The sequence below is a fragment of the Loxodonta africana genome, chromosome 18 (assembly GCF_030014295.1).
Source record: "Loxodonta africana isolate mLoxAfr1 chromosome 18, mLoxAfr1.hap2, whole genome shotgun sequence".
NCBI classification, from domain to species: domain Eukaryota; kingdom Metazoa; phylum Chordata; class Mammalia; order Proboscidea; family Elephantidae; genus Loxodonta; species Loxodonta africana.
This window is the reverse complement of record NC_087359.1, coordinates 26855812-26882200: the sequence shown is the minus strand read 5'-3', so window position 1 is coordinate 26882200 and position 26389 is coordinate 26855812. Positions and strand designations below refer to the sequence as shown.

The 26389-nt window shown below is 39.8% G+C and overlaps 1 protein-coding gene across 1 annotated transcript in view; it reads right to left on the bottom strand.

Annotated features, from left to right (window-relative positions):
* Positions 1–9861, bottom strand: part of PITPNC1 (phosphatidylinositol transfer protein cytoplasmic 1) — a 183573-nt gene extending 173712 nt beyond the window's left edge. The window contains exons 1-2 of the mRNA XM_023556978.2: positions 2936–9861; positions 1920–1983 (exon numbers count right to left, since the gene is read on the bottom strand). Coding sequence (XP_023412746.2) covers positions 1920–1983; positions 2936–3261 — 390 coding nt within the window. The 5' untranslated portion in view covers positions 3262–9861. The remainder of the gene's footprint in view (positions 1–1919; positions 1984–2935) is intronic.
* Between the last annotated feature and the right edge of the window lie 16528 nt (positions 9862–26389).

The window sequence follows — 26389 nt, the reverse complement described above, 5'->3', positions numbered from 1 at the left end:
GCCCACCTGCTTGACATCCAGCATAAAAGGCTATTTATAAGGTTGAGTGGAAGTACTGCAGTAAGTAAAAGGACTTCCCTCAATCTTGCATGCTGCTGATGGTTTTAGGTTGATGTTGGAGGAGCCTTCTCAGGAGGCGGGAGATAGCAGTGCCAGGAGAGCAAGGAGAGAAAAGGTCGCAGGTGAAGTCACCATGGGGACAAAATTAGAAGCCAAGAGCGTGAGGATCTCAGTCTTGCTCCTGAAAATTCCTCGTCCTTCACAAATTTCAACATACAGCAATCAAAGGAAGCACACCCACCTCTAAGAAGTCCTTGAGATTTTAAAATTAAAATTAATGAGTCCATCTAATTTGGACTCATAAAATGTGTGGGTGGAAGAGATTCCTGCAGCTGACAGCTGATGTGATGGTTATTTTATGAAAAGGAAGAGAAGAGCTTCCCTGCCTTCAGATTTGAATGTTTCCAAATGTGATTCTAAACCCCAGCCTGAAACAATACCAGGACAAGTGCTGAATATAGATATTCTGTGGGAGAAAGCCCCTCGGCTTGCCCAGGAAACCTAATGTGTAAGAAAATGAAATGGAATATTCACTTTTATTCAACTTTCTTGAGAACGCGCCCTGATAAAGCAGTGTGCTCCATGTCTAGCTCACACACTTTTATCATTTGAAAATGAGATCCCTAATGGCATTTGGGAAGGGAAGAAGCGCATATTCAAAGATTTCATTAAACTATTCCAGTTATAGGAACCTAAGTGCTTCCTGGTACACTGAAGGGAGGCACTCACTCCGCCAGAAGAAGAAATAAGTGCCTGTATCTCCCTGATGATAGACCTTATGGACTATCCAAAAAACAGACTCAAGCTCTTTTTTAATGATGAAGAAAAGACCTACAAGTGAAACATCCTGTCTTCTTCCCTGGTTTGTTTTCTCTTCAGCAAGCCCTCCTCCCCATTCCCTGAGGAAGACATTTCCAGAACTGCTGACAAGCCCCCAGAGGAAGAAGGCCTTTCTTTCTTTCTCCTCTTGGGCAGATGGTATTTGCATACGGACATATTGTAAATCTAGTCACCCAGGTAACAGGGCTCCAGTTAGCAACAGCAAAATGAAGGCCAGCTTGATTCCTTCTAAAATTAGAAGTCAGACAAATCTGATTTTTAACTGTTCAAGGTAGGATGCCCAGTTAGACAGCAAATTCAATTCTTAAAATGAATCTTCAGGTGGGAGACTTAGCACTAGTTAATAAAGGCAAGTTGGGGCATCTCAGCATGATAACAACATAGGTTTTGACAGGTTAAAGTTTTAGCTCTGTGACTTTCCTATTTCTGTAAATAATCCTAGTATGACTCCACTCTTTGTTAGTAGAGTCATCTGCGGCCCTGGCATCTCCCTTGACCTTCTAAGTTAATCAGTCTTAAAGATTAAAGCCATAATTCTATGCCAACATTTAAGGCCTGACTACTCCCTCCCAACCTCTACCCTGGCAGCCCCCTCTCTCCTCCCACATCTCTCCCTCACAGTCAGTCTAGTACTAAGTAAGACTCACCTTCTCCAGCCTCTTTTGTCTCTGCCCACTCAGATTCCCACCTACCTGGGATTTTCTTTCCCTGACCACAGAGAGGGTTCTTGGGTGGGCTTCAAGGAATACATGAATTATGTGTAAACTTCCCACCATTACCACCAGTTTCTCAAAAGGTCCCCATCCCAAAATAAGGTTAAGAGCCACTGGCTCTCTAATCCTAAATGGTATCAACACCAGCATTTCCCGTAATCATTTTAAGAAACAATAGTTCCATAAGATGATAAATAATGGGAAAAAGGGCTGCACAGCCAAGTAAGTGTGGGAAACAGGTCAACTGGAATGAAACAGGTTGTTAAATGCAGGCCTTCTCAGAGCCTTTGTTGTGTTGATACGCACCGTGAATAATTGATTTGACTTTGGAGCCCATTTCTCAGTGGACACTTCTTCAGGCTGGTGATCCCTAGGACACATTTTGGGAAAACTGAACTTTACTACTACTTGGCAACTACCAAATCCTGCACTGCATTGTGATAGTTCTTCTGTTATTATTTTGAGTATTACTTACTATATATATTTTAATGATTGTTAGAAATAATATCATTACACTTACCACATTATGTTGTGCTCAATTCATGCCTTCCTTACTACACTGGAAGCTACTTGGGAATGGGGTGCACATTTTGACATGTTCATACTCCCAGTACCAAGCTGACTGGAGCTCACTCAGTAACTGCTGAATAACTAGTGAACGAATGATGGAGCTTGTCTCCCCAACTGGATAACAAGCTCCTTCAAGATATTGAAAATTTCTGTAAGTCCACAGCACCTAAAACACAGCTTTTTATATGCCCAAAGAATTAATAAAATTTTTTTAATTTTAATACGTAAAAAATTTTCTAATTCATTACAAAATGTTTATTGAGCACCAATTATATCCTGGGCACCAAATATATGAAAATTAATAAAGCACAGTCCCTGTATTCAAAAAGCTTAGAGTTTGGTGAGGGAAACTGACATACAAACGTGAAATGATGGTATGGTATAAATACTCTAGAAGGAAGCCTGGGGTGCCTGAGAACAAAGGCGGAATATTCAACACCACTTGCCCTTGCAGAAAGCCAGGTGGGGTCAACACAGTGATGCTGAGATTTGAAGATGGGATCTGACCTTAGGGCCTGAACACCCAAGTCCTCAATTGACCACTAAACCACATTTGGGGGCGGATATTGGCTGAGAGACTGCTCTAGTGAAGGCAGTACTCACACTAGCTGGAACTCAACCTCCCAATGTGGACTCTGAGTCCTGGAGAGCTGGCCTACGTCACCTGAAACTGGCAGGTCCTGTGGCCCAGGAAGGGCCACCATAGGGTTCCCTTTTAGAGTATTTATATTTTATCATTGTTTTTTGCTTACATGTCACTAGGCAGGCAGCAAGGTTTTCTGTCCCCAAATCCACAGCCGAAACTTGATCCTCTATGTCTTGCTACTTTTAGAGAGTGAAAAATGGGGAGTCCAAAGAACAGAACACCAAGGAAACGTATGGAAGCATGTTTCTCCTCCCTAAGGACTTGGGCAGAATCTGGTCTCATTTGTCTACTCGGCTTCCCGGGCAGGGAGCTCCAGAGCAGGAGAATCCTGGAGCTCAACAAAACCCTCAGTTTTGTTGAGAAAACCTGCCAAGGAAGACAGACAATGCTCCTAGACACAAGTCCAAATAAACATTCTTCTTCTTGACTCATCCAAAATGTACTCCTGCTCTTTGGGAGAAGAGTGAGACAGTACTGGCTACACAGAGAATCACCTGGGGAGCTTTGGTGAAAAAATCCCAATACCCAGGCCTCACTCCAAGCAAATTAAATCTTGCTTCTGGGGAGTGAGGAAACCCTGGTGACGTAGTGGTTAACAGCTATGGCTGCTAACTAAGTGGTCGGCAGTTTGAATCCACCAGGCACTCCTTGGAAACTCTGTGGGGCAGTTCTACTCTGTCCTATAGGGTTGCTATGAGTCAGAATTAACTCGACCGCAACCGGTTTCTCGGGTTAGGGCTGGGCATCTGTATTTTTTAAAGCTTCCCAGGTTGAGAACTGCTGGGGTAAAGGAGTAGAGAGAGCCCTAGAGCATTCCCTAGGGGCAGATAGGACTGATTCCTATAATGAGTTATCTCCATTGCCCCCAGGGGCTTGTCAAGTCAGGTCAATGAACAAAGCCAGTGGCTAAAAAGAACAGGTACATTTTCTTGGTAATTAAACACATGCAAATAGCCTTTATTCATGCAAAGAAATAGACAAACCATAAAAGCCCAAAACCCATTGCCATCCTCCAACTCATAGTGACCCTGTAGGACAGAAACCCATTGGGTTTCCAAGGAGCAGCTGGTGGATTCAAACTGCCCACCTTTTGGTTAGCAGCTAAATGCTTAACCACTGTGCCACCAGGACCCCATACCAACTACAATTTAATTTTTTTGTCTTCATTTCCCACTTTTGGCAGACACGGGTACCAAGAAACATTCCTCTACCATAAGGAAAACCAAGGGCAAGTGTGAGGATGAATGACTAGCTGCATGCAAGGGGGATGGAAGGAGGGAGCAGAAGTGGGGAGGTGGCAAGAGAACAGAAAAGAGGGGTCACTAAAGCCTGGAGAACCCACACCAGGGCTAGAGAAGGCAACTGCTACCTAGTTCTAGCAGATGGTTGCCAACATTTCCTATTTCTCAAGAGGATCTTGAGATCTAGGTTTTTATGTGGAATGTCCCAACTTCTAAATGTTGGCTCACATTAAAGACAAAACAAAACCAACAACACTGTATAAACGTGCTAAATCTGCAAGCTGCATTTAGCCTGTGCCCTACAGGTTATAACTTCTGATTGCATGTAACTGAGTTATGATAAAGAGTTAGAACAGAGGTGTATAATAACCAGAATAATGCAGGAAAGTATTCAGAGCTAAGCTGCCTCATTAATGTTTGAGCCCCAGGACAGTTATGGGAGTGGAGAAGATAAACGAACTCTGTAAATGTTTTAACACAGCTCCATTTTCAAAGGTTTCTCCCACACCCTTGACCACCTCAATATTGACACAGGTTAGAAAACACAGAGTGTAACTTATGATAGTAATAATACCTGCCGTTAGCATCTACTGAACATTAACAGTGCAAGAGGCAAGAATTAAGTGCTTTACATTAAAATTATCCCATTTAATCCTGAAGACAACTGTGTGTGTGGTAGGCAAAATTACCACCTCAGTTTTCTAGTGAGGAAACTGAGGTGAAGTGTATTGTCAAAGGCCACACAGTATGCGGAACAGTTGGGAGTCAGACCGGCTCTTTCTGCTCACCAGCCCTGAGTTGGTAGCAGTATCACCCTTCAGCCTCGAGTCAGGGAGCGGAAGTAGGCATAGGGGTCAAAGGGAAGGAATGGATTTCCCATCCTGGCAGGCAGAGCACAGCAATACGGAATTCAAGGGCATAACCAGTAGGAGACCGGGCAGGAAGTTAAAGAAGAAATACAAAAAGCCAATGTATTAGTTTCCTGTGTCTGCTCTAACAAATTCTGCAAACTGGTGGTTTACAACAACAGAAATTTATTTTGTCACAGGTCTGAAGGTTAGAAGTCTAAAGTCAAGGTGCCAGCAGGGCTGCGTTCCCTCCGAAGGATCTAGGGAAGACTTCTTCCTTGCCTCTTCCAGCTTCTGGTGGCTACAGGCTGTTTGTGGCTGCCTCCGTCTTCACACGGTCTTCTCCTTTTCTCTGTGTGTGTCTCTACTCTTACAAGAACACTTACTGAATTTAGGGTCCACTCAGATAATCCAGGACGTGCTCATCTCGTGATCCTTAACTACATCTGTAAAGACCCTTGTTCCAAATAAGGCCCATTCACAGGTTCCAGGGATTAGGATGTGGGCATATGTCTTGGGGGCCACCATTCAACCCACTCCAGCCAACAAACATGAAAAAACGTTCAACCTCAAATAACCAGTACCATCCTAGCATTTTGCAATGGAAGTGCCTATAAGTAAACAAGAAAAAAAGTTTTTAATGCAAACTAAGACATCCTTCATCTGTCAGATTAGTAAAGGTTAAAAAGGCTAGACAGTGTTGGTGTGGTGGAGGGAAACTGACCCCTCACTTTTGGTAGGAGGGCAAAACGGTTAAACTCCTTTGGAAGATGGTTTGACAATGTCCATTAAATTTTAAAATGTTTATCCCATTTGACCTACCTACTCCACCTAGGAATCTATCCTAGAGAAACACTTTCGGAATTGTGCAAATATTTATATGCTTAAAACTATTCATGGCTATATCATATACAATAGCAAAAACTTGGAAAAACTCCAATTGTCCGTCAGTGGAATCGGTTAGATAAATCATAGTACATTCAAATAATGAAATACAATGTAGCCATTAAATCATGAAATAGATCTCTGCTGGCCAAAATACAAAGGTATCCCAGATGCATTGTTAAGTGAAAAAGAGTAAGCTTTGAAACAGTAGGTATGGGATGAATTTTGTTAAAATACATACACACGTACTAGCGTATGAATAGAAAAAAAATACAACTAAAAAATGTACAATCATTAACAGCAATTACCTAAGAGAGGATTGTGGGAAATGTACTTCTATAAGGTCTGAAGTTTACATCAGGAGCGTGTACTTTTCAAATAGAAAAAAATAACAAGTTGGCATGGAAAAGCCAACCAGCCAGAGGTGACCCTATGCTGAAATTCCAGGGCAGGATTCCAATTCCTTGGGAGGAAGCTAACAGAATAAAGAAGGGCCTGGGAGTCTTAACTGACAAGGGCAGCTGCACAGGTGGTGCACTGCACAACAGCACACTTCTAAACTGTGCAAGGATTGGAGCACTGGGCAGGCTCAGAAACAGGAACTCAGAAAGGCAACCAAGACAAAAGCTCACAAGTCTAAAACAGAAGCTGTAGCCTGGAGGGTTGGGGGCTTAGAGGATAGAACTGTGAGTGCCAGCTCTGGACATCTCAGAATCTAGGGGTCAGTGACAAGGCAGAATATAGGTGTCCACAAAGTGGGCCTCAGGGCAGCCAACAAAGCCTGCACAGGACTTTGATTCTGGGATCTGCAGACAGAGGTGAAAGACATTAAACCTACCACATGGGCTGAGCCTTTTAAGCAGTTTCTGCCACAGATTCAGATTAGTCTGGGACCCGGGGGCTGGTCTGGGCCAGCATGTGTGTGCCCACTGGGGCTGGAGGAAAGAGGGGCAAATGCAATGTCCAAGGCCACCCATTTCAATTCCAGTTCATTCACCCGATACCCTGTGTTCAGTCCCAAATTTCAACACATCTAGATTGGCGATAAGGACCGGAAGCCTAAAAATTACCCTAAAAGGGCGGAACGTGGTGACTTTTCATAATAATTTGCAAATATCTGCATAAAGCAAGCAGATGATGTTTTAGGTGTGTTGACCTATTCTCAGTCTCCAATATGAGTGGATTGCTGTAGAAGTTCCTGTCAAGCTACAGTGTTTCAAAGCTCTGAATACATTTTCCCACAGATACAACATCATTAGGTCTGCCCAGGGAAGTCTAACTGACCCGTAACTCCCCTAAATAAAAACCCAACCACCGTTTCTAACGTTTCTATAAGGAAGAGTGTCCTGAGTTCCAGCAGGGTGTGCGGAACTTGATTCCTTCTCCCTGCTCCCAAATATGTGAGAATGTTTCCCACAGTGTGTTTCTCCGACATCTAATGGATGTGAATAGGTTACATTTTAAAGCGTTTTTTCTTTCGATCAGGGGGTTCCAGAGTCAAACCAAGTTGAACTGATTTTGTTATTTTTCTTTAATTGCCACCTTTCCTGGAGTTTTTAATATATCAACGTGTATTGTGAGTCTCCTAAAATAGGGTAGGTATATAGCACTGCCAATACTTATTTTGTCATGGAACCTTCCCCTCTCCCTCTTTCACCTCTTGCTGAAGGCCCCTGAGGAATGCTGAGTAGTGTGAGCTGGGATGTTCATGGGCAGAGAGAAGCCCACCTGCTCTCTGAGCCAGTCATAGTTGGGGACAAATCTTGGGGTGGGACTTCAAAGGACAGGCGTTCAGAGGGTTGGCAGGTAAGGAAAGGGGAAGAGGTGGTGGACGACAGCAGACAATAGCAGTTGGGTCCCAAGGCTGCCACTGCCCTCTCATTCTTTTTTTCTTGTTTCTTAAAAAAAAATTTTTTTATTGAGATATAATTCACATATCATAAAATTTACCCATTAATATCTACAATCCAGGGATTTTTAGTATAGCCACAAGGTTGTAACACCATCACCACTATCTAATTCCGTAACTGCCCTTTCTTGAGAACATAGCTCTCTCTCCTAATAAAAAGATCCCTTCCCCCCAACTCGGCTGAGGCAGCAGGCTTGGAATCCGTATTCAGAGGGAATTAAACAACTGAAAATACATAACTGAACGCTGAAATATTGCACTTAGATGGTGGGGCTACTTTGTGACGCCTTTAAGAGGTTATGTTGATTTTTTTTGATGCTGTCTGTCACTTAGACGTGAACCCCAGGAAGAAGGTAGTGTGATGCCCATGTTTGTAATGTTCACGAGAGGTTTGTTTTTGTATGTGTATTTTTCCCAAATACTGGATGAGAATTTTTAAAAAATCTTTGTTTACTTCCATTATATCATTGTATACAGTAAGTATGCAGAAGTCTGTTGAATTGAATTTTTATTATCCGAAGAAAACAGCAATAGCCAAGTCCTATTCTAAGTTTGCTTTTATTATCCAACTAGCAAATAGCATATTTAAATGAAAAAAAAAAAATCGTTTTCAGCCTGTATGGTAATACACCTTTGATGTATTAGTAAAATTTTGTTCTAAAAGTCAGTTAAATCAGAAGAAACTGCTGCTTTCTCCAGCCCATCAGGTAGGTCCACATCTTCCAAAAACTGAAATTCATGATTAGAGCAGTGATTTGGGGAGAAAAAGACCTCCTCCCCTGAACAAAAACCAATGTCTTAAACCTATAGCAAAAACTATTGCTGTTAAGTCGATTCCGATTCCTATAGCGACCCTATAGGACAAAATGGAACGGCTTCATAGGATTTCCAAGGAGCAGCTTGGTGGATTCGAACTGCCGATATTTTGGTTAGCAGCTGAGCTCTTGTATATTCAGAAAACTATAACAGATCTTTAGTACCATCTAATCTGAAAATTTGTGTAAAATACTACTTGACCTTTTCTTACTTCCCCTTTTCCTCAAGCACTTTCTCTTCACATTAAAATATACTGAAATTTTTTTCATTTAGTAAAAGCCAGTTAAATATGATTAATGTGCTTGCCCATAACAAAGCGAACATTCAATATCATTAATTAATGTCTACCTGGCACGGACTATCTCACAAGCTTGATGATTTGAGGGAGGAGGGAAAGAAAACGGGAAAGGAACACAACTGAACTGAAATTTGCCCACTGCCCGTGAGGGCAGAAGAGGGGCTTCAAAGGGGAGGTAACAACAGAGGGTCAACAACTAGGCAAAGGACCACAGCCAAATAGGCATGACAGCAAGCTCCAATGCACTTTAAGAAAGAGGTAGAAGCTAGCATTGCTGGCCAGAATACCAAGAAACACCATCAAAAGGATTTTGAAAGGAAAAGAGAGTTACCCCCAAATTTTACATCTGGGCAAGTTGTTATTTGTATGATAGTACAACACATGCGAGGGCCCAGAAAACATTCCCTACAGGTGTCCTCAAAAACAACTATGTGAGGATTTATTCTAGATGTCTAAGAAGTATATCAAAATTAAAAGCTTGATATAGGATAAATTAAGGTACGAAAGACCTAGTAATGTCCATAGCAATATACAAAATGTTGTTGCTGCTGAGTTGATTAGAACTCGTGGCGACGTTGTTTAAATAATTATTGTAAATATTGACTGAAAATAAAGCTTAAAAAGTGGCATATACAATACAAACAAAAGCATTAATAACACTCTGAGTTCCACATATTATGGTAGGTAGAGGCACAGAGTTACAAAAGAAATAATAGGAGAGTGGAAGGGAGATAAAAATATTACTCCATGTTCTGATTATCTTGACCCTGATAATCAGAAAAAGCAAAGTTAGAGAATGCTTTGGGAAAACCTAAAGGTAACTACAAGAAGAATTAAAAACAGCATGTGATCAGCCTGAGACCAGAAGAACTAGATGGTGCCCAGCTACAACCCATGACTGCTCTGACAGGGAACACAATTCAGAGAACCCCTGAGGGAGCTGGAGAGCTGTGGGATGCAGACGTCAAATTCTCATAAAAAGACCAGACTTAAGGGTCTGACTGAGACCAGAAGGACCCAAGAGGTCATGGTCCCCAGACCTTCTGTTAGCCCAAGACAGGAACCATTCCCAAAGCCAACACTTCAGACAGGGATTGGACTGGACTATGGGATAGAAAATGATACTGGTGAGGAGTGAGCTTCTTGGATCAAGTAGACACATGAGACTATGTGGGCAGCTCCTGTCTGGAGTGGAGATGAGAGGGCAGAGGGAGTCAGAAACTGCCTGAATGGACACGAAAACAGAGAGTAGAGAGAAGGATTGTGCTGTCTCATTAGGGGGAGAGCAACTAGGAGTATATAACAAGGCATATATAAATTTTTGTATGAGAGATCGACTTGATTTCTAAACTTTCACTTAAAGCGCAATAAAAATTTTTTAAAAAGGATGTGAATTTTAAAATTACTCGAGAAGATATAGTATGTACAGTGAACAGCAGAAGTTAAAGGAAAAGCAAAGAAGTATAAAAATAAATAAATAAAATGGCAGAAATAAAACCACACTACTAGTTATAACAATATATTTGAGTGAGTTACACCTCCATATTAAAAGGGAACAACTTTCATATTGGGTTGAAAAAAACAACCTAGTAGCATTTTGCTTAAAGAACTGAAACAAAATGCAACAGAAACTATCACAATCAGAAGATGATCAAAGATGTATCTGACAAGAACAAACAAAAAGAAAGTACAGGTAGTTGTATTAACTCACAATTAATACCAAAACCCAAAACCCATTGCCATCAAGTCAAATCCACCTCATTGTGATTCTACAAGGTAGAACAGAACTGCTCCAGAGGGTTTCCAAGGCTGCACGCAATCTTTACGGGAGCAGACTGCCACATCTTTCTCCCCTGGAGTAGCTAGTGCGTTTGAACCGCTGACCTTTCAGTTAACAGCTGAGCACTTTAACCACGGTGCAACCAGGGCTCCTTTCACAATTAATACAGACTATATATTCTTTTCATGTGCTCATGAAACATTTATAAAAATTAATCATTTAATAGACCACAATAAAAACCTCAATGAAGTCCAAGAAGAAACCATATAGAACCAATTTTCATCCCTCCCCTTAAAAAACCCACTAAAAATATCAAAAGTCCATATCAAAACCCCCCAAATTTGGATATTTAAAAGAACTTTCTTATATAAATTTTTGCTCATAGAGGAAATTAAAACTACAGTTACAAAATGTTAAAAAATAGAAAACAACAATAGGAATGCTAAAACTTAGGTGATATATTCAAAGCTGTAATGAGAGGCAAGAGGAATAGATGGGAACCTAACTATTACAATGTGTTCTTTCCAATATAACTCTTAGGCTTAAAACCAAAAAAAAAAAAAACCTGTTGAGGTTGAGCTGATTCCTACTCACAGCAATCCTACAGGACAGAGCAGAACTGTCCCACAGGGTTTCCAAAGAGCAGCTGGTGGATTTGAACTGTCGACCTTTTGACCTTTTGGTTAGCAGCTGTACCACTTAACCACTGAGCTACTAGGGCTCCCTTAGGCTTAAAAAAAAAAAAGCAACCCTAAATCCAAATTCTGATGTCACATAAATATTTTATATATACACATATTTATATAAACATATACACACATTTTATATATATAATATATATATAAACACATACACAAATTCAGAGAGAAAGAGAGAGCTCTCCAAAATAATACGAGTAGTTTTCTCTGGGTTATGGAATTTCTATCTTCTTTCGAATTTCCTAAATGTTCTAGTGAGCACGCAGCACTTTTATAATCAGAACAAAATTAAACAAAAGCACAACAAAACATAATTTACAATCACAGGAGGGTAGGAAAACACAAAACAAAACATCTTGCCAAAACAATCAAGGCAATTAAAATTCTCTGCTTTGACTTTCAAGTTCCAGTCTGGTGATGGTTATTATAAATCTGTTTTTCCCGTGTTTGAACACCATTTCTATCTTCTGGTCTTGCGCCTGAAAGTCAGGCATGGCGTATACTGGCTGATGTCATATTCATCTCTCTTTTCAGGGAAAATCCACTATCAAGACAACTGCGCAAAGGGAAACAGGCTGGTGGTTGCTACTACATTTTAAGTTTACCATTCATCTCATAAAACAGAATTCATGTTACAGAATTGGTGGAAAATAGAGAGGCTTTAGAGGTTTTTCTTTTTACTGTATTGTATGTCGTTTTGCTTTTTAAAATAAGTGGGAGATAATACAAATGGCACTAAAAACATCAGAAGCAACCCCAGACAGCAAACTGAATCCACATGAGAAAACTAAGAGTACCAGTAAAGGTAATTATGTAATTATAAAAGACAGTATAAATGCATATTTCTTTAACTTTCTAGTATTTACTGACTTGTAAATCAATAGTTTTAAACAATATGCATATAATTGTATTCTTGGGCCTATAACATATACAATTATATTTCACAATAACAGCACAAAGGGGGTGGGTGGGAGCAAAACTGCATTGAAGTAAGGAAATAACACCAGATGGTAACTCAAATCCAAAGGAATAAATGAAGAGAGCAAGAAATGGGAAACAAGAAGGTTAATATAACAAACTATAAATATATACTTGCTCTCCTTCATTCTCTCAACTCTTTCATGACTCGTCGTACATACGGTATGTTGTTGTTGTTAGGTGCTGTCAAGTCGGTTCTGACTCATAGCAACCCTGAGTACTACAGAATGAAACACTGCCTGGTCCTACGCCATGCTCACAATCCTTATGCTTAAGCCCATTGTTGCAGCCACTGTGTCAACTCATCTCATTGAGGGTCTTCCTCTTTTCCGCTGAACCTGTACTTTACCAAGCATGAAGTCCTTTTCCAGGGACTGATCCCTCCTGATAACATATCCAAAGTATCTAAGACATAGTCTCGCCATCCTTGCTTCTAAGGAGCATTCTGGTTGTACTTCTTCCAAGGCAGATTTGTTCATTCCTTTGGCAGTCCATGGTATATTCAATATTCTTCGCCGACACCACAATTCAAAGGCGTCAACTCTTCTTCGGTTTCCCTTATTCATTGTCCAGCTTTCGCATGCATATAATGCCATTGAAAATACCATGGCTTGGGTCAGGCACACCTTAGCCTTCAAGGTGATATCTTTGCTTTTCAGCACTTTAAAGAGGTCTTTTACAGCAGATTTGCCCAGCGCAATGCATCTCTTGATTTCTTGACTAATGTTTTCATGAGTGTTGATTGTGGATCCAAGTAAAATGAAATCCTTGACAACTTCGCTCTTTTCTCCATTTATCATGATGTTGCTTAGTGGTCCAGTTGTGAGGATTTTTGTTTTCTTTATGTTGAGATGTAATCCATACTGAAGGCTGTGGTCTTTGATCTTCATTAGTAAGTGCTTCACGTCCTCTTCACTTTCAGCAAGCAGGGTTGTGCTATCTGTATAAAACAGGTAGTTATTTAGTCTTCCTCCAATCCTAATGCCCTTTTCTTCATATAGTCCAGCTTCTTGGATTGTTTGTTCAATATACAGATTAAACAGGTATGGTGAAAGGATACAACCCTGATGGACACCTTTCCTGACTTTAAACCACACAGTATCCCCTTGTTCTGTTTGAACAAAAGCTTCTTGATCTATGTACAGGTTCCTCATAAGCACAATTAAGTGTTCTGGAATTCCCATTCTTCAAAATGTTATCCATAATTTGTTATGATCCACACAGTTGAATGCCTTTGCATAGTCAATAAAACACAGATAAACACCTTTCTGGTATTTTCTGCTTTCAGCCAGGATCCATCTGATACCAGCAATGATATCCCTGGTTGCATGTACTCTTCTGAATCTGGCTTGAATTTCTGGCAGTTCCCTGTGGGTATACTGCTACAGCCTTTTTTGAGTGATCTTCAGCAAAATTTTATTTGTATGTGATATTAATGATATCGTTCAATAATTTCTGCATTTGGTGGGATCACCTTCCTTGGGAATAGGCATAAATATGGACCTCTCCCAGTCAGTTGGCCAGGTAACTGTCTTCCAAATCTCCTGGCATAGACGAGTGAGTGCTTCCAGTGCTGCATCCATTTGTAGAAACATCTCAATTGATATTCCGTCAATTCCTGGAACCTTGTTTTCCTCCAATGCCTTCAGTGCAGCTTGGACTTCTTCCTTCAGTACCATCAGTTCCTGATTATATGTTACCTCTTGAAATGGCTGTACGTTAACCAATTCCTTTTGGTATAATGGCTCTGTATATTCCTTCCATCTTCTTTTGACACTTCCCGTGTCATTTAATATTTTCCCCATGGAATCCTTCACTATTGCAACTCGAGGCTTGACTTTTTTCTTCAGTTCTTTCAACTTGAGAAATGCCGAGCGTGTTCTTCTCTTTCGGTTTTCTATCTCCAGCTCTTTGCACATGTCATTATAATACTTTATTGTCTCAGGCTACCCTTTGAAATCTTCTGTTCAGTTCTTTCACTTCATCATTTCTTCCTTTTGCTTCAGCTACGTGATGTTCAAGAGCAAGTTTCAGAGTCCTAACATTCATTTTGGTCTTTTCTTTCTTTCTTGTCTTTTTAATGATCTCTTGCTTTCTTCATGTATGATGTCTTTGCTGTCATTCCACAACTCATCTGGTCTTTGGTCATTAGTGCTCAACGTGTCAAATCTATTCTTGAGGTGGTCTCTAAATTCAGGTGGGATATACTCAAGGTCATACTTTGGCTCTTGTGGACTTGTTCTAATTTTCTTCAGTTTCAACTTGAACTTGCATATGAGCAACTGACGGTCTGATCTGCAGTCGGCCCCTGGCCTTGTTCTGACTGATGATATTGAGCTTTTCCATTGTCTCTTTTCACAGATGTAGTTGATTTGATTCCTGTGTATTCAGTCTGGCGAGGTCCATGGGTATAGTCACCGTTGATGTTGGTGAAAAAGGTATCTGCAATGAAGAAGTCCTGGGTCTTACAAAATTCTATCAAGTGATCTCCAGCAGCATTTCTATCACCAAGGTCATATTTTCCAACTACCCATCCTTCTTCTTTGTTTCCAACTTTCTCATTCCAATCACCAGTAATTATCAATGCATCCTGATTGCATGTTTGATCAATTTCAGGCTGCAGAAGCTGATAAAAATCTTCAAATTCTTCATCTTTGGCCATAGTGGTTGGTGCATAAATTTGAATAATAGTTGTATTAACTGGTCTTCCTTGTAGGCATATGGATATTATCCTATCACTGACAGCATTGTACTTCAGGATAAATCTTGAAATGTTCTTTTTTGACAATGAATGCAACACCATTCCTCTTCAAGTTGTCATTCCTGGCATAGTAGACCATATGATTGTCCCATTCAGAATGGCCAATACTAGTCCATTTTAGCTCACTAATGCTTAGGATATCGATATTTATGTGTTCCATTTCATTTCTGATGATTTCCAATTTTCCTAGATTCATAACTTCGTACATTTCAGGTTTCAATTACTAATGCATGTTTACAGCTGTTTCTTCTCATGTTGAATCATGCCACATCAGCAAATGAAGGTCCCGAAAGCTCAACTCCATCCATGCCATTAAGGTTGACTCTAATTTGAGGAGGTAGCTCTTCCCCATTTGTCTTTTGAGTGCCTTCCAACTGGGGGAGCTCATCTTCCGGCACCATATCAGACAAGGTCCTGCTACTATTCATAAGGGTTTTACTGGCTAACGCTTTTCAGAAGTAGACTGCTGGATTCTTCTTAGTCTGTCTTAGTCTGGAAGCTCAGCTGAAACCTGTCCTCCATGGGTGACCCTGTTGGTATCTGAATACGGTGGCATAACTTTCAGCATCAAGGCAACGTGCAAGCCCCTACAGTATGACAAACTGACAGACATGTGGGGGACATATGATATAACACCCAGTTTTTCTGGCAATCAGGTTCTTTGGTAGTATACTTTTACCACTGAAAGTATTTCCTGCCTTCCAGTGGAGACTTGAATAACGGCAAAAGGCAAAAGAAGCATTAGTTGAAGCAAAATAGCTGGGGTATGAGCCTTAAATATGAGGTATTTGTGACTAGGTATAAATTTTGTCTTTTTTTGCTTTTATTTCCTTAGATAAGCCTTGTGAGCATATTTATGGTTTCATGTGTGATAGTTAGGGACCCCTAGTGGGCTTGGTTTTGGGTTTTTTTGTATCATATTTGGAAAACCAGAGGCTGCCCATGTAACCTAATGAAGTGGAAAAAACCTGCAATATATTCAGCAACCAAGGTCCAGTGGTAAAGATGGCACACACTAATTATGGCACCTAAGAACCTTAAGTTTATTGGTAACCATGTAGTACCAGGTAATATTTCTCAAAATCCGTATTACCAACCAAAAATTTAAACACTCCATGACTCAGCATGCTTCCATTAATGAAAACACACAGTATTAAAAAAATAAATAGATAAAAGCAAAAACTAACAGGTTCTTGAAGGGATTAAAAGACATATAAAGTAATAATTGTAACACTGTATTGTTGGGTTTGTAATATAAATGTAATACGTATAACAATAATATCACAAAAAGGGAGTATAGCTATATAAGACTAAAATTTCTGTAAAAAGACAAAAATTTCTATACGTCACTGGAATTTAGTATAAATCTGAAGTAGTTTCTGTTAAGTTACAAGGTATATGGTAAGCCCTAGGGCAGCCACTAAGAAAATAACTTCTTTAAAAAAGTAGGAAAAAAATCATCAAAGGAATTAAAATATTCACTTAATGTAAGGGAAAGCAGTAAAGGGGGAAAGAGGAACAAAAAAGACATGAGATACATAGAAAGCAAAAAGAAAAATGGCACACATAAACCCCACTGTATCAATAACAACATTAAATATAAATGGATTAAGAAATCCCATGAAAAACAAAAGCTAAGAAGTTTCCTGAATACAACCAAACACTTGGAGGGACAGAGTAGAAGGGGCTGGGGTCTGGAGACCATGGTTTCAGGGGACATCTAGGTCAATTGGCATAGCAAAGCTTATTAAGAGAATGTACTGCATCCCACTTTGGTGAGTGGCATCCGAGGTCTTAAAAACTAGTGAGTGGCCAACTAAGATGCATCAATTGGTCCCAACCCACCTGGAGCAAAGGAGAATGAAGAACGCCAAAAACATAAGGAAAATATGAGTCCAAGAGACAGTAAGGGCCACATAAACCAGAGACTCCAACAGCCTGAGACCAGAAGAGCTAGATGGTACCTGGCTACCACCAATGGCCACCCTGATGGGGAACACAACAGAGAGTCCCTGACAGAGCAGGAGAAAAGTGGGGTGCAGAACTCAAATTCTAGTAAAAAGACCAGACTTAATAGTTTGACTAAGGCTGGAGGGACCCCAGAATACACGGCCCCCAGACTCTCTGTTAGCCCAAAACTAAACCATTCCCGAAGTCAACTCTTCAGACAAAGATTAGATTGGAGTATAAGACATAAAATGATACTCATGAAGAGTGTGCTTCTTAGCTCGGGTAGACCCATGAGACTAAATGGGCAGCTCCTGTCTGGAGGCAAGATGAGAAGGCAGAAAGGGACAGGAGAGGTTGAATGCACACGGGAAATCTGGGGTAGAAAGGAGAAGTGCAACTAGGGTCACGTAACAATGTGTTTATAAGTTTTTGAAACTAACTTGAACTATAAACTTTTACTTAAAGCATACAAACAAAATAACTCCATCAAAAAGCAGAGATTATAAGAATGGATAAAAAACAAACAAGATCCACTATATGCTGTCTATGGTAGACAGCTTGGATACCAAGACACACATAGGATGAAAGTGAAAGGATAAAAAAAGATACCACGTAAACCGCAACCATCAGAAAGTTAAAGTGATTCTACTATTAGACAAAATAGAATTTAAAATAAAAAATGCTACTAGAGATAAAGAGGGACATTTTATAATAACAAAAAAGTAATCCATAATGAAGATACAACAATTATAAACATATATCCCTCTAACAATCAAAACCAAACCAAACCCACTGCTGTCGGTTGATTCTGACTCACAGTTACCCTACAGGACAAAGTAGAACTGCCCCATAAAGTTTTCAAGGCTGTAAATCTATACAGAAGCAGACTGTCACATCTTGTCCTGTGGAGCAACTGGTGGGTTGGAACCATTGATCGTTTGGTTGGCAGCTGAGTGATTTAACCACCATGCCACCAAGGCTCTTTACCTAACAACAGAGCCCTAAAATATATGAAGAAAAAACTGACAGAATTTAAGGGAGAAATAGACAATTCAACAATAATATTTGGAGACTTCAGTATCCTACTTTCAATACTTAACAGAAAAGCTAGGGAGAAAGTCAAGAAGAAAATAGAAGACTTCAACACTGTAAACCAACTAGACCTAACAGATATTCACAGAACACTTCACCCAACAACAGCAGAATATACATTCTTCTCAAGCACACACGAAATGTTCTCTAGAACACATGCTAGACCTTAATGCAGATTTAAAAAGCCTGAAGTCACGCAAAATATGTTTTGCAATCAAAATGCAATGATACTAGAAATTCACAAATATGTGGAAATTAAACAATACACTCCTAAACAACTAATGGTTCAAAAAGAAATTAAGAGTGGAAATTTAAAAAATACTTTGAGATGAATAAAAATGAAGATGCAACATACCAAAACTTACGGGATGCAGCCAACACTGTGCCTAATGAGAAATGTATAGCTGTAAATGCAGATATTAAAAAAAGAAGATCTCAAATCAATAACTTAGCTTTCCAACTGAAGACACTGGAAAAAGAAGAGGAAACTAAACCTAAAAGAAACAGAAGGAAGGAAATAATAAAGATTAGGGTGGAAATGAATAAAATAGAGGATAAAAAAAAAAGAAAAATATCAATGAAACCAAAAGTTGGTTCTTTGAAAAGATCAAGAAAATTGACAGAACTTTAGCTATTCTGACCAAGAAAAAAAGAGAGAAGATTCAAATCAAAAATATCATAAGCACTGCTTTGTTTAAATATGTTTCCCTGGTCGTTTCTTTACTCCAGGGAGAAATGGGTTCTGGAGAGATTTTAGCCATTTCCTTATGCCTTTTAGCAGAGGGCTGAAAGCTTTTTTCTTCAGTAGTTTTGCACATATGGCTGCCTGTTCCTATAGCAGCAAAGCAATTATTTCCTGTGCCTTTTCAGCTGCTTTAGGTAAAACCTGTTTCGCATCCACCTGAGACAACAGAAGACCCTTAGAACAGCTTTACTGTCTTGTGTTCATACAGTGTTGTGTTTTCATTTACTCTAGACTTTAAGGTAGAAACAAAACAAAAATAACTTATGTTCAGTAGAATGGTCAAGGGGTCTTATTCCTTTGGGGAAGGAAGGGTGTTCCACAGACTTCTGGAAGACGAGGGGGAAAAGGCTACAAAGAGGTTACACAGAGTGTAAGGTAGTGACTTGGCGGCCCAACTCCCTTTTCCGTTTAAGACAGAACTAGGCTACAGGATTCAATTGCCAGCCCTGAGACTCAGAGTCAATCTACTACCTGTGTTAGACATCAGTATACTCATTTTTGAGATGAAGTCGTTCAATAAGTGATACAGTTTCTCCCCATTCTTACCACCATTCACCCAGCTCTTCAAGTGGGAAATCCAAGAGTCATCATTCTTGATGCCTCCCTACCCCAACCTCCATCCCATCCTATAGATTTATTCCTCAGTAATTCTCACCTCCACCAACTCCTCCCCATCCCACAGGTGTCACCATAGTCTAAAATATAGCCACTTGCCTCTGGACCCTGCAATAGCTTTCGAGGTTATTATTAGCTGCCATCAAGTAGGCCCCTGACTCATGGCCACCCCACACACAACAGAACCTGACTGTTGTGTTCCACAGGATTTTCATTGGCTGATTTTCAGAAGTAGATCTCGAAAGTATTCACTTTCTTCCGAGTCCTTCTCAGTGTGGAGGCTCTGCTGACACCTGTGCATAGCAACACACAAGCCTCCACTGACAGACAGATGGTGGCTACGCCTGAGGTGCACTGGCCAGGAATCAAACCTGGTCTCCTGCCTGGAAGGTGAGGATTCTTCCACTGAGCCACCACTGGAGGACTGCTCAAACCTACTCTTGCCCCTCTCTGTTGCCTTCTCCTCATTGCAAATCTGATTTTGTCACTTCCCTAGACAAAATCCTTGTCACTCTTGGAATAAAGCCTCCAGTCTTTAGCATGGCCCATGATGCCCTGATTGGGCACTGGCCTCACCCTTCAGCTTCCCCAAGTGCCCTTCTCTGGGACAGTAGCCGAGGCCTTCTCTCTTGGCGTCTTTGCACTTAAGGTTATCTCAGCTCCTTGCTATTCCCCTCCTTCCCTTTGCCTAATTAACCTCATCCTATTCAGCTCGCTCTAAATGCCTAGAGACACCTTCTTCAAGTACCTAAAAAAAAACCCAGTGCCTAAAACTAGACCAAAGATCCCTGTGAGATCCTCTTATGATACCTTGTACTTTTCCTTCACGGGAAAGGGTTAAGGTGAGGCCAGTAATGACAAATGCCACTATTCACATGGCAGACAACTGACAAGAGCCCAGATGTAGCTTGGAATCCTGTTCAACACAGTGCTCCATGCAGCCACTACAGATTGATCAGAGTGATGGTTTTACGAGTTGTTTTTGTTCTTCAGCCAATCTATTCCTTAAATCTTCAATATCCTAAATTTTCCAACCTCTTTAAGTAGTTCGCATTGTTACTATCCAAAACTGCTTTCAAATATCTAAACCAAATTTGCATTACACTTTAAATCCCTTTCCTGGAAATTACTGTGCTTTACTAAAAATCTGGAGAGCTGAGAACAGCCTAGTGACCTAAAAAAAGTACAAGTAAATCCTAAAACACTGATTATAGTTTTATGAAAGCAGAGAGGAAGAACACTAAGGAATAATTCATAAGCCTATGGTGCAACTATGGTAATAGAGTTGTTTACTTAATTTACACTAACTTTCATCTTATAACCTTACTGTTAGTCTATATGATGTTTTCAGAGTGCCAAATGCTATGGTACACCTAAAGTACTCACATCACATTAATGGCTAATATTTCCTGAGCAAATTATTAGCTGTCAAAGAGTGTCTAAGGGATTTTCACATACTAACGCACTTAATTAAAAAAAAAAAAAACTAGTCATTAAGTAACTCTTAGAGGTAGATGCAATTATGATTATGAGCCCTGCTGGTACAGTGGTTAAGAGCTTGGCTGCAAACCAAAAGGTCGGCTGTTCAAATCCAACAACTGCTCCTTGGAAACTCTATGGGGCAGTTCTACTCTGTCCTGTAGGGTCTCTATGAGTCGGAATCGACTTGACGACAACAGATTTTTTTTCTCACTGCACAGATGTGAAAACTGAGGCACAGAAAGAGCAGAAGACCAAAATATCTATTTTCAGACATGCTAGGATCCAGAAAATTTACCTCTCACATACTTTTTCTTATGTGGGAGTTACAATAGGATGTACTTATTCAAGAGGCTGAAACATAAGGGGAAAGAACAAAACAGGAAGACAAGAAAAGGCTAAGCAAGGCAGCAAAGTGGAAGAAATGATCTGGGATAGTGGCTGGTGAATTAGAACAAGACATTGACTGCTCTGAGAAAGAAGTAAGGGGATGTCATGTAACCAAGAGTATGTATGTTAGACGATAAAGGTACATTATTTTTTTTGTCCACAAGTAACAGAAAGTAGAAACCCTAGGGAAACAAAAAAGTTGCAGCTGATCTTACCTAAGAAGAGAGAATTCATTTGAACCTTGATGCATGAAATACTACCCTTTGGGTAGTCTGTGGCTTGTGACACTGGTCCTATAGACTGGCCCTACAGTGAACAATGTTTACACAGTCACAATCACATCAACGTTACTTAATGGTGTTCAACTTTTAGAAACAACCCAAAGATTTGGGATTAGAAAATGGAATGTAACTGTTAAGAATCTTTTCTTAAAATGAGGTATCATTCACATACCATAAAATTCACCATTTTAATGGTACAATTCAGTGGTTTTTACAAAGCTATGCAACCATCACCACTATTTAATTCCAGAACATTTTCATTGTCTCAAAAAGAAAAGCCATGCCCATTAGCAGTCACTCCTCAATCTCCTCTTCCCCTGAGTCCCTGGCAAGCAACAATTTACTTTGTTTCTATGTATTTGCCTTTTCTGGACATTTCACATAAATGGAATCATACAATATGTGGCTTTTATGTTTGCTTTTTTCACTTAATGTAATGTTTTCAAGGATCATCTATGTTGTAGCATATACTAGGTCTTATTTCTTTTTATTGCCAAATAATATTCCATTGTATGGGTATACCACATTTTGTTTGTCCAGAGTCTTGACGGTGTAACAGGAAAGTAAAGGTGGGAGAAAAATGGAAAGAAGAGTAAGGTCCTAACATTCTACTTAGACAAGAAATAAAATATTGCCTAAAATCAATGAAACAAGAAAATAGAGGCAGAAATGTGTTACCTCGAGTAAAAAATGTAGCCAAGAGAAGAACTAAAAAGAATGGTTTTAAATGATTCACCATCAGGAGAACTGGAGAACTGGGGGGGTAGTGAAGCTAATTATTTACACATTACCAAAACCACAAAAACCAAACCCATTGCCGTCAAGTCAATTCTGACACATAGTGACACTTTAGGACAGAATACAACTACCAGCCCCATAGGGTTTCCAAGGCTGTAAATGTTTACGGAAGTAGACTGCCACATCTTTCACCTGTAACATTCCAAATATTAACATTCCTATGAGTCGGAATCGACTCGACGGCACTGGGTTTTTGGTTGTGGATTATATATAAAGAGTTCCTAAAATCAATTAAGATGAACAACCCAATTGAAAAAAATGAGCAAACATATGAGGAAGCAGGTTTCTGAATAAGATATACACATGGATAATAAACATAGAAAAAGATGCCCAATTTCACTAAGAACCAGGGAAACCGAGCATTTTATTTTATTAACCAACAGATTAGCAAAACTTAAAAAGAGGGATGAAATGCAATACTGATACAACATACTGATTTGTCACAAATTAATTTTTTTATTGTGTTTTTGGTAAAAGTTTATACACGAAATTAGGTTCTCATTTAACAATTTCTATACATATTGTTAAGTGATATTGGTTATACACAATATATCAGCATTCTCATTTTATTTTGGTTGTCCTGTTTCCAGTAATCTAGCTTCCTTGGACTCCCTTGCCTTCTCATTTTTGGTCTAGGAAAAATGCTTACCATTTGGTTTCATCTAGACAATTATTGTCAAAAGCACAGTACTCACAGGTAATACTATTTATTTTATGGGCCAATCAGTCATTTGGCTGAAAGGTGATCTCTGGGAGTGGTTTGAGTTGCAAGTTTAAAGAGTATCTCAGGGCAATAATCTCGTGGGTTCATCTACTCTCTACCGGCTCAGTAAATCTGACTTTTTTATAAATTAATTGTTAAAAAGGAAGTTGTATAACAGAGAACCCCTGAGGGAGCAGGAGAGCAGTGGGATGCAGACTCCAAATTCTCATAAAAAGACCAGACTTAATGGTCTCACTGAGACTAGAAGGACCCCGGTGGTCATGGCCCCCAGGCCTTCTGTTGGCCCAGGACAGGAGCCACTCCCGAAGCCAATTCTTCAGACAGGGATTGGACTGGACAATGGGTTGGAGAGGGAGCCTGGTGAGGAGTGGGCTTCTTGGATCGGGTGGACACTTGAGACTATGTTGGCATCTCCTGCCTGGAGGGGAGATGAGGCGGTGGAGGGGGTTAGAAGCTGACGAAATGGACATGAAAAGAGAGAGCGGAGAGAGGGAGTGGGCTGTCTCATTAGGGGGAGAGTAACTGGGAGTGTATAGCAATGTGTATATGGGTTTTTGTGTGAGAGACTGACTTGATTTGTAAACTTTCACTTAAAGCACCATAAAAATTATAAAAAAGAAGAAAGTTGTATAATAATGTATCTTGGGCGACCCCATTTATATAAAAAACAAATCTAGAAAATGTGTTTTTCGTGTGTGTAAATGTACTGAATAAAATCTGAAGTGATAAACACATATAAACACATGTATACATTTATATATCTGTATTAATATATGATCAGCATTTAAAAGGTACCACAGAAACATCTTTGGGATATGGAACAGAGTAGCTGTATCTGGCCATTTTTTATTTGATGATTTGCCACTGCTCATGCTTAGGTTTTTTGGAAATTCTGAAATGCAAATGAAGTTTTGGTGTTACTCAAGATTCACTTCTGAGAGGAAAACGTTGCTGGGATTACAGACAGCACTGTTGGAGTAGTGCCAAACGTAATACTTGTCCTCACAGGAAGAAATGCCCCGAGCACAACTTGAATTGTGAAAAAAGAACAAGTTTTCAAAATCCTGCCACTCTAACAAACATCTTGATGAGGGTGACACTCCCTCTTCCCCATTATTTTTCTTCTCCATTTTCACCTACTATTTATGTTAATTACAGATCCTTGCATACACTAACTCCCCTATGTAAGTTATGTAAAAACTATTTCTAGGCCTCTAACTATTTTTTAACTACATTACCAAATATGTAAATTTTTAACTAATTCCAAGAAGCCTTGAAGTCTCATACGCGGCTATTTTTGAGATGAGTCATAGAAAGGTTATTGTTTTGTAAAAAAAAACAAAGAAACAAACAAAAAAGCCATTCAGGGCCAGTCATGACAAGTACTACCACAACCAGGTCTCCTGCATGTTGTTGTTAGGTGTCTTCAAGTCGGTTCTGACTCATAGCAACCCTATGCACAACAGAACGAAACACTGCCTGGTCCTGCGCCACCCTCACAATCGTTGCTATGTTTGATTTGAGTCCATTGTTGCAGCCACTGTGTCAATCCATCTCATAGAGGGTCTTCCTTTTTTTTTTTGCTGACCCTCTACTTTACCAAGCACGATGTCCTTCTCCAGAGACTAATCTATCCTGACAACATGTCCAAAGTACGTGAGACGATGTCTCACCATCCTCGATTCTAACTCCACGGTATATTCAATTTTCTTCACCAACACCCTCAATCAAAGGCATCAGTTCTTCTTTGGTCTTCCTTATTCATTGTCCACCTTTCACACATATATGAGGTAATTGAAAATACTCTGGTTTGGGCCAGGTGCACCTTAGTCCTCAAAGTGACATCATTGCTTTTTAACATTTTAAAGAGGTCTTTTGCAGTAGATTTGCCCAACACAATGTGTAGTTTGAGTTCTTGACTGCTGCTTCCGTGGATGTTGATTTTGGATCCAAGTAAAATGGAATCATTGACAATTTCAATATTTTCTCCATTTATCACAATGTTGCTTATTGGTCCAGTTGTGGTGATTTTTTTTTTTTTTTTATGTTTTAGTATAATTCACACTGAAGGCTGTAGTCTTTGATCTTCATCAGTAATTGCTTTAAGTCCTCTTCCCTTTCAGCAAACAAGGTTGTGTCATCTGCATACTGCAGGTTGTCAATGAGTTTTCCTCTAATCCCGATGCCCCATTCTTCTTCATATAGTCCAGCTTCTCAGATTATTTGCTCAGTGTACAGATTGAATAAATATGGTGAAAGGATACAACTGTGACACACACCTTTCCTGATTTTAAACCATGCAGTATCCCCTTGTTCTATTCAAACGACTGCCTCTTGGTCTATATACAGGTTCCACATGAGCACAATTAAGCATCCTAGAATTCCTGTTCTTCTCAATGTTATCCATAACTTGTTATGATCTACACAATTGAATGCCTTTGCATAGTCAATAAAACACAGGTAAACATCTTTACAGTATTCTCGGCTTTCAGCCAGGATCCATCTGACATCAGCAATGATATCCCTCATTCCACATCCTCTTCTGAATCCAACTTGAACTTCTAGTAGTTCCCTGTTGATATACTGCTCCAGACACTTTTGAATGATCTTCAGCAAAACTTTACTTGCATGTGATATTAATGTTATTGTTTGATAATTTCCATATTCTATTGGGTCACTTCTCTTTGGAATAGGCATAAATACGGATCTCTTCCAGTTGGTTGGCCAGGTAGCTCTCTTCCAAATTTCTTGGCATAGATGAGTGACTACTTCCAGCATTGCAATCGTTTTGCTGAAACATCTTAATTGATATCCTGTCAATTCCTGGAGCCTTGTTTTTCGCCAGTGCCTTCAGTGAAGATTGGACTTCTTCCATCAGTACTATTAGTTCTTGATTATATGCTATCTCCTGAAATGGCTGAACATCAACCAATTCTTTTTAGTACCGTGACTGTGTATTCCTGTCATCTTCTTTTGATGCCTTCTGTGTCATTCAATATTTTCCCCGTATAATCCTTAAATATTGCAACTTGAGGCTTTTTCTTCAGTTCTTTCAGCTTGAGAAATGCTGAGCGTGTTCTTCCCTTCTGGTTTTCTAACTCCAGGTCTTTGCACATTTCTTTATAATACTTTACTTTATCTTCTCGAGCTGCCCTTTGAAATTTTCTGTTCAGCTCTTTTACTTCATCATTTCTGATAGACAAATGGTGGCCGCACATTGATTGGGAACTGAACCTAGCCTCCTGCACGGAAGGTGAGAATTCTACCATTGA